The sequence below is a fragment of the Coregonus lavaretus genome (assembly GCF_964263955.1).
Source record: "Coregonus lavaretus genome assembly, chromosome: 3".
NCBI lineage: Eukaryota > Metazoa > Chordata > Actinopteri > Salmoniformes > Salmonidae > Coregonus > Coregonus lavaretus.
This window is the reverse complement of record NC_139990.1, coordinates 7,389,105-7,398,062: the sequence shown is the minus strand read 5'-3', so window position 1 is coordinate 7,398,062 and position 8,958 is coordinate 7,389,105. Positions and strand designations below refer to the sequence as shown.

The 8,958-nt window shown below is 43.9% G+C and overlaps 1 protein-coding gene across 1 annotated transcript in view; it reads left to right on the top strand.

The window, feature by feature from the left end:
- Positions 1–1,068: 1,068 nt before the first annotated feature.
- Positions 1,069–8,958, top strand: part of LOC311122651 (insulin-like growth factor 2 mRNA-binding protein 3) — a 31,081-nt gene continuing 23,191 nt past the window's right edge. Inside the window, exons 1-2 of the mRNA XM_084158087.1 lie at positions 1,069–1,746; positions 2,694–2,754. Coding sequence (XP_084014213.1) covers positions 1,572–1,746; positions 2,694–2,754 — 236 coding nt within the window. The 5' untranslated portion in view covers positions 1,069–1,571. The remainder of the gene's footprint in view (positions 1,747–2,693; positions 2,755–8,958) is intronic.

Below are 8,958 nucleotides of genomic sequence, written 5' to 3'. Positions count from 1 at the left end.
TGTATCTGCCCTCTCATTGGCTAGAATGGTCCCACCTGATCTTGCCTGCCTTCAATCATTGAGCACATGTATTTCCATTGTTAGAGCGGTCACTCTACTATCTTGTCAATATAATAGGTCATCTTTGCCTACATACCCTCGCCATAAATGTAGTAACAGGTTCACAATATGCAGTATTAGCAGAGACGGAAGAGGAAGCAAGACACCCACTCACTGTTTTTTTTTCTGGTTCAATGAAGGTCAATGAACTAAGTATACCAGACCCAGCTGCTATTGCATTGGTGTCTATGGGAGACACACCCAGTTAAGTATACCGGAACTGAAAAAAAAATTATATGGTAAAAAGCCTGAATGAACTAGCTTCATTTATCCACCATCTTGGTAGTAGCAAGCTCAAAATATTTCTGGTTCTTCTATAGGTTTCTTCTCCAGATAAGTGTTTTCGAAGACGAACAAGCAATCTTGCCCCAGACACCTTATTCCCCTCTCTGCCATTTCGTGTTTACATGGACAAATCTGGCATGTTACTGTATTGTAGAGCAGGGAACCACCTCAACCTTGGTAGAGAAGATGGATGCCGTCATGTGGATGGTAGTAAACGTGTCATTCCCATGTTGACCGGGCCATGGGCCTAGTAGGGGTTGAGGCATTCTAGACTTTCATTGATTCAATCCTATCCAATGTGTTTCACATGCATACATTGTAACAACATCGTGCGATATAATTTATGAATGGCACCTCTCCCCTCTCCCTCTCCCTCTCCCACCATACTTGTTCCATATAGTAGGCCTACACCCACCGCAAGCTCACATGCGTGCGCGCAACCCCCCGCAACATTGCTGTTCCCCTTCTATGGGCGTGCGTGAGTGCACTGCCGTTTTACTATTTCGACCAGCGACCAATGGGAAGCGAGGGTTTGTAGAGAAAGACACACAAATGTGATTCTAGTAAAAGATACACTGGGTTCTCACGGAATCCCTAAACGCACGTAGCTCGCCAGGTTTTCCCCCAAAACCAATCCACTCTTCCCCTCCTTTTCTTTTGACTTCCGTCTCCATGGTCCCCACCCCGGATTCCCGTGACATTTTTCCAATCCAACACTTAATTGAGCAACTGGGATTCCTCACGTGCGGGGTTGATTTGTAGTTTGAACACGTGGCTCATTCAAAATAGCCGGAATATCCGAGTTTTTTTGCTTCCTTTGCCCGTTCTTTTTCTTGTTTTTATTCAGAGGCGGGTGCGAACCTTAACGTGTGACATTCTCTAGGCCAAGGGGTTTGGATGAAGACAAAAAAGTAGTTTATCCCTTTTTCATCCAGCCCGCCATCGTTTTGGAGAGACGTAATAAATAATTACGAATTTATTTTTTGTGCGCAATAGAGGGGCGAGGGAGCGCAAACACGGACGAGGTAGCCCGTCAAATATATCTGTGGCTCGAACGACCGGGGGAAGCACGCCACCGCCACTCCGTTTAGTAGTAAGGCGATTTTGGCGACTCCAAACACTGCACACCCGAGAGAGTAAATAACGGTTAACCTTCTGCGTAAAGGTTGTCAATTTCAGCGCAGAACATGAATAAGCTGTACATTGGAAACGTGAGTGAAGAGGCGAGTGCGGAGGACTTGGAAACTATCTTTGAGCAGTGGAAGATTCCACACAGTGGTCCGTTTCTCGTCAAAACTGGTTATGCGTTCGTGGATTGCCCCGATGAAAAGATTGCAATGAAGGCCATCGACATACTTTCAGGTGAGACAAAAAAAAACGATAAAGGCGTTCGAGCGTTGGGTAAAGGGTACTTTAATTATGGAAATTGCTACGGGTTTACTTTAACCTCTTTAGATGGATGCATGGAGCCCAATATGATGGGTGTGTATTCAGTCTGGTCTTGCCTCTCACTTGGCCCCTGACACCGTATAAGGAAAGTCCATGTCTTTGATTAATTCAAAGTGTTAACACTAATTGAATCTAGTACAAAAATGGAGAAGAAATTTGTTTCAGAACGAAGGAGGGAAGAGAACGCCTATCCATTGTAGCGCCATTCAGAGCAATGGGGCGCACAGGCAGTGGGCGCTCATTGTAGGCTTGTGTGTAACATGGATCACTTCGATTAAATTAACTAAATATAACGTTTGTTGCCGCCTTTGAACTTGCACGCTCTCCGGTGACCAACCAAGTAATAAAGTAACAATGGAAGTATGGCCTAAGTTGTTAAATTGTAGCACACAACAGTGCATTTGCGTATACTGACACACAAGGTGGCTTCATTGTGTATTGGTAAAATGTAGGCCAACGAAATGTAAGACTTTTGCCAAACTACTTTTTATTTAAAATTTAAAAACTACAACTGTACGAAATGTGGGAGGAAAAAGTGGCATTCTGCAGGCCACAATCTAGAAATAAATATACAATTTTACGAAATGTTATCGTATTTAGCTCAGGTGTCGTGGACTTATCACAGTTACCGTAGTTAACCTTTTAGAATTGGCATTCACGTTGGCTATTAATTTAGTGAACATTTTGTAATTTTAATGGTCATACAATTGTGCTACGGATTGCATTGAAAGTAATTTCGTGCAAGGCCATTTTGGTCATAAACTAGGGTAGTTGAGGCCTACTTTTGGCTGCCTGTGAGAACAGTTGAAGAGCACTAAACTAATTGTGAACTAAAATTGCTTTTATTCTCCTCACTATAGGTAAAGTTGAACTACATGGGAAACTCCTAGAAGTGGAGCACTCGGTCCCTAAACGTCAAAGGTAAATTCTGATTATAATCTCCTATATTGTCCAAGTAGTTAATTTATACTGCCAATGGCTGCTGCTGTCCTCCAAATTGTACATATTTCCATGACCCTTTTATGGAAACATGTTAACGTTATTTGATTGAAGTCGTCTGATTGTGTCTTGTGATTGTGTAGTCAGCAGGAAGTGAAGGGGCGTAATGTCTGTTCTTTTGTGGAAAAAGCAGAAATTAATATGCTGATTGTGTAGGGGTTGCGTTATAAGGGCATGAGGGATGTCACCTCGTCACGCCTATGGCGCCTAAAATTATGCAACTTTAATAATAATAATAATGATGTACCCTCGTATTTTACACACCATACCCATCTGTGGAAGAGGTTAGGCTGTTTAGTGCAAATCTTCAGTGTTGTAGGGCTATTTATGCAGCAATGGCCTACTGGGCCTGCTTAAGTGTGTGTGCATGTATGGATGTGTGTGTGTTGAGGGGAAGGCACTCTGAAGTCGTCCATTTGAGGAGGATCTACCCGTCATTCTCCCTGCCTGCCCCACGCTTCCGCCCTCCTCTCCTCGTTCATTGTGGTTGTGCACGAGATGGACTCCCAAACGCGATTGGAATGGGCGGTTTGGGTCCTAGTCACGGAAAAACCCCGGTCTGCTAAAAAACATGTAGCTCCATGTACACAGCCAACCGGATTATACTGTACTGAGTTATAGCATTTAGTCTGAGGCTATATTGATCCTCATTTACGTGGAAGCGGGACAACAAATGCAACAATTCGGCTTGGCGTGAAGGATTTCCGCCACTTTACACATTTTGGCCATTATTAAACTTCTTGGCTTTTAATTGCGATCATTTGAAATTAGTAATTCAATTTGTGTAATGATTTGGAGGAAGAGGATTTGGAGCCAAATTGCACTTCAATGTGTTATAAATGATTATGTTTTTTAATTAGTTAGTGGGCTACATGCAGTGCATGAAGGCTACTGCTAGGTTGGTATGGAATTAGAATGAAGGCATGTGATCACCACGTTTCAAAATTAATCTTGGAAGTGAAGTTTGACTGAATTATGATTTTTATAATTGCCAATACGACCATTTAGGCCTAATAAATCAAATAATCGGTTTTATTGACGTTCTGCACAAAATGGCGTGAACATATTTTACATTCTAGAATTTATTATAGTGGACATATTTATTTGCATACTTTGAAATGGCCATGCATTGAATTGTCGAGGTTAGGTCTAATGACGTTCGGCAAGGGCCTTCACCTGAATGCATTGACTGCTTTTAGCGCGCTCGTTATTGGCATGGAATCATGGAGGTATTTTTAAAATGTCAAATCACTCTGGTCAATTTGTGGACCTTTCTCCTACCAAAGTGGTGCTAGGTATTTTTTGCTAAATGATTATTATTTGACATGTGTAGGTTTACACACACACTGGCGATTTTAGTAGTAGGCCTTATAGTGAAGTGTAAACCTCAACCTACAAAAAAAGGAGAGGGTGAAAAACTTTAAGGTGATGGCCCCCTTTTGCCAAAGGAAAGGTTATAGGCGCAACTGGGAACAGTATCCAGCCCATTACACACAGTGGTGTCCACTGGGGCCCGTCTTTGCATTCCAGCCTGCTGAGTATCAGCTGGAGGCTCGGCCAATCACCACGACTTAACCTTTGAACTGGTGGGGAAGGGGAAGCGTGAGCAGGGAGGCAGAGGCTCCCAGAGTCCTCCACAGGGTTCCAGGGTGGGATGAGAGCAGGAGAGAGTGGGGGTGGTGTGCCGATGGAGGCAGAAGGCTAGGTTTTGGTGCCATTTGCCTTATAGTCCTACTTCTGCAGTCATCTTTGGCCTACATATTGTAATAACAGTAGTTTGATCATGAGGGGTTGCAAGAGTTGAAAAGGGAATAATTATTCTCGGCCCTGCGACATGTTGGGTATAGGTGTATTTTGGGTACTTATAGTTTGCGCACTAATTTTGTTTGTTTTATTATTGAATCTTCATGTTTAACTCTTATGCCCTATTAGCTGCACTAGTGAGTGTCAGTAGGACACACAGAAACCCCTATAACTTGTTGTTACACTGTGACCTCTGATTTAAAGCTATAGTCGTTTGAGTTAACTTGAAATAAACTCCCCCCGTCTGTATAAGAGGTGGTCCAAGTGTGCCAATCTGTGTAATTTTGTATGTGAGCACTCTCTAAAGTTCGATCAGGCAGGTCGAGGGCCGTGTAGTAAGCTGCTGTGTAAATGTGTACTTGATGAATCAGGGTTTTTGAATTTGAACTCCTAGTCTGGCTTGTGAAGATGGTTCAACTTGAACCTAGTTTACTATTAGTCTTGGGACTTTTTACACCAGACAAAAAATCGGAAGTTGTACTATTTGGCACAGTAACTTTCTCACACGTTTTAAAATTGCAAAGATGTAGATTTTTTGTGTGCAATATTCTCCTCATCAAACGGGGAGGGGGGTCAAGAAATCCTAAACATCGTCATTTAAACTAAAAATACACCCATTGCTCTATTCCTTTTAACAGCCCCAAAAAACTCCTAATAGTAAAAGCAAAGCTTGCTTCCATGGCCATTCTAACCCAGTAACTGTGGCTTTGTGAGGAGAAGTACCTCCCAGCTCTTATTAAAGAATTTGGGGTCAGGGGGTCAGTGGGGCCTAACCTGCAAAGAAGGGATTTTGGACGGAAGCACGGGGGTGCCCGAAATTCTCAATGTGGCCCCTTGTCCCATTTAGCTTGCGGGACTAGAGGTCTCTAAACTCGCTCATGCTTATCACGGAGTGAGAAACACTGTGATAGTGTGGACTTATTTTGCTAGAGAACCATTGCATAGCATGCTGCAGGGAGATTAAGCTGTTAGCTTTTTTAAGTGTGTAAGACTTCACAGATTTAAATTTGTAAATGTCTGGCGCGAAACAATTTAGCACATTTTTAGCTATCAAACTATAAATTTTAGCAATTTTTGCTGCAGAATGGACTCTGTAAGGCTCTATATAAGATTGCAGCGGAAAGTGAGCAGTTTTGAGTTCAGTCATTCAGAACCCCTGCATACTGAATAGTCAATGTGTGTGGATGGATGGGTGTTGAGCACAGACCTGGGAGTGTGTGCTGACATGGATGTTTTTTTAGTCTGGACGCCGATGTTTCTGAGTATTGTATGTATGATAAGATGTGTGGTGGGTGACGTGGATGAGCATGGATGTGGTTCAGTCATGTTGCTCGACATGGGATTCCTCGTATGGGCTTTACACACACTCTACGGTGGCGCAGAGGCCCATAGATCTCAGCTGGGCCGCGGTCTGTCGGAGGGGGGCAGTGCCGTTGAATGTGTAGAATGTTAGTTGAATTTAAAAGTAAATAAGGAACCTTGGCCTCCTGTGTCGTCACGTGACCAGCCCTCACGGTCCCCCTCCCTTATCCCCTCCCCCCTCCGTATTTCTGTCAGTGGACTTCGTGTCCATGGCAACAGGAGCCCCACCCCCACAGGGCAGAGAGGGCCCTTGTTACCCTTCCCTGTAACAGGGCTACCTCTCCTACAACCCCACCCACCCCACCCTCCTTTCCTAAATCTAAGGCTGGGACTGGGGAATGCACCCCCCCCTTTCCCCATACCCTGGCTGACTTCCTCCATGTGTGGAGCTATAGGTTAATCTGGCTGGAAGTGCTTGGTGCATTTGCACATTTCGCACGGTGTTCCCACTGCAATGCAGAGCAAAGCACACAGGGAAAAAGGGGGCCGGATCTGCCGGGAATGGCACAGTAGACCGGAAAGGGCTGGAATTCCTCTCGGAAGCTCTTTGGGATTTATTTTATTCACCATTTTAGAATATATTAATTTCTTTATGGTCCAAATAAATGAATAAAATTCATTTGGCCCTGATGTCGTGACCATGTTGAAAGGTCCTCCAGATCGAGTGTGCGTGTTAAAGAATGTGTAAACGTCATTGAACCTTCCCATACTATGTGTTTTGACTGCAGCCTAGTGCTGCATGCAAGGAAGTTATCCAACCTTCTAGCCTGCAGATGGAGATTTCTGTGTGTTTGAGGTATCAAACATTTTTAAATATGCTCCATTGTTAAGCGTGCTTTCTCTCTGGGTCATGTGTACAGAATGAGCGACTTGTGTGTTGCTGGCCTTGATGTGAGCTGGGCCCTGTCCGCGTGTGTGGTGGACTGAGAAAAACATATTTAAGGATGCTCTCTGGGACCAGAGGAGACCAACCAGCCTGTTCGTAAAAACTCAAACGCTTGACTCACTCATTGGCCTCTTCTCTTTTGGGCAAAAGTCCGTCCTTCACCCTCTCTCCTCGTCCTCTGTGATCCGGAAACCGATAAGTGGTCGAGGAGAGTGTAAATTCGTAAGTAGGCAAACAGAAGACGGCCCTCCCCTCTATAGCCTCCATGTGGCTAGAAAGCACAAGTGTGTCTTACCCAAATCCTTTGTGGAAGAATTGTATTATCTGCCACACCCCATTTGAATCAGACGTTTACTCGAAGGAGAAAAGCATGCAAACTTTAAAAACGATATGCTACTATCCTTTTATCTATAATATGTCTTGCACAACTAGCTAAATTAGTTTTTATCACTTAATATCACTTAAATACATTTATTTTGGGATTCCACCCTATACACGTCTTTTGCCTGATGAGGTGCGATTTGGAGGAGTAATTTCGTACAAGCGCATTTTTGTCCACTTTCCCCCTCCTCCATTACCTTTGACCTTTTTCAAAAGGAGGCCAGAGAGGACTGAGGGTAGGACGCAGGAGTTGAGCGAATCTAATTGAGAAAAGGCCATTGACTTGCACAACTTAAAAATAGCTGCCAGTTAATTTTCAACTCTAGGAGTTGGAGAAGCGTGTGTTCAATTTGAATGTAAATTAATCGTATTTCAAATGTATAGTCTATTGAACAAGAGGGTGATCTGCACATCCTAAACTTGAGAATACTGGTGCTGGGGGAACAATTACACTGATAAAGGAATGAGGCCTGCACAAGGAATATTGCTGCTCCACAATGCTTTAGTCCTGACCCCCAAAACACAACGTTTCCACTTCAACAGAAGTCTTCATCAGGCGACCACAAGACAAAAGGTCTCTGACATTTCCTGTTAAATCATCCCAAGTCTTAATTTCCTGGTCAAAATTGTGCTTTTAGTCACTGACTGGTCCTAGTGTAAGGGGTTAGTTGTGTTTTGTGATGTAGCTTATCTCTCATGTAGATGTTTGTGGGAGAAGTTTCCGGTAACATTGTAAGTGTTAGGTTTATGTTGGGAGTACGTTCGGCATATGCCGTGTGGGTGTTTGTACGTCTGTGTGGAACTGGGTCGGTGTGTGTACGGGTCACAGTTTGTGCTAGAAGTCCCAGCTGCATGTACATTGTGTGTGTGGACTTTGGAGCAGCCTGTCCACTTTTCCCACATTTATATAATCTCCCGGGTCTAAACAAACACTTTTATGGAACATGTCACAAGTGCACAAAATTAGTCTTGAAGTGTGTATGTCCACAGACTCGTTACGATTCACAAGTCCAACCAAGCATCTGAATGAGCTCTTAAATATTTGGGTCCTTGGTATTCACAGTGTTTCATTGTGGAACTGAAAGTATTCAAAATGTGAAAACAATTGGCTGTATGGAGTTGAAATACAGGGCATTCTGGATGCTAAGGCTTTGGCCAGACTGATCTCTGGAGAACGGACACCAAATTAGAATGGATTAATTTCGGTCCATGTGTGTGCTTCTCTTTTTCTAATTGGCTACCGTATCCATTGGCCCGTCAAAAGTTAAGCTCATCTGATCTTTTTGTCCGTGGATGGAAATTGTATGGATATGGACCGTCAACGTATGACTCCCATTGAGAAAGCATAGGAAATTCGGATACAATCAACAGGCCAGTTTGGCTGCACCCTTAACCAGAGTTTTACAGTGCGGTAATTGGTAGGAGAGAGTCTGTTCTGCGCTGCTCAGTGCTGTGCTCCTGTTGCCTGCGATGTCAGCGCTCCTTCCATTCTGAATCCCCATCTGTTCTGATACCGCTAGGAGAGGTTCCCTCTTCCCTGGGCTTGGCATCCCTCCTTTTTCTGTGCTCCCTCGCTCACTCTCCTCCTTTATGCTCTCCTCTGCCTTTCACCTTTTCTCTCTTCTCTCTCTGTCCTCCTATCCACCTTTCCTTTCTGCTCCTCTCTCCTCCATGCTCTTCCTCCCTTTCTTTTC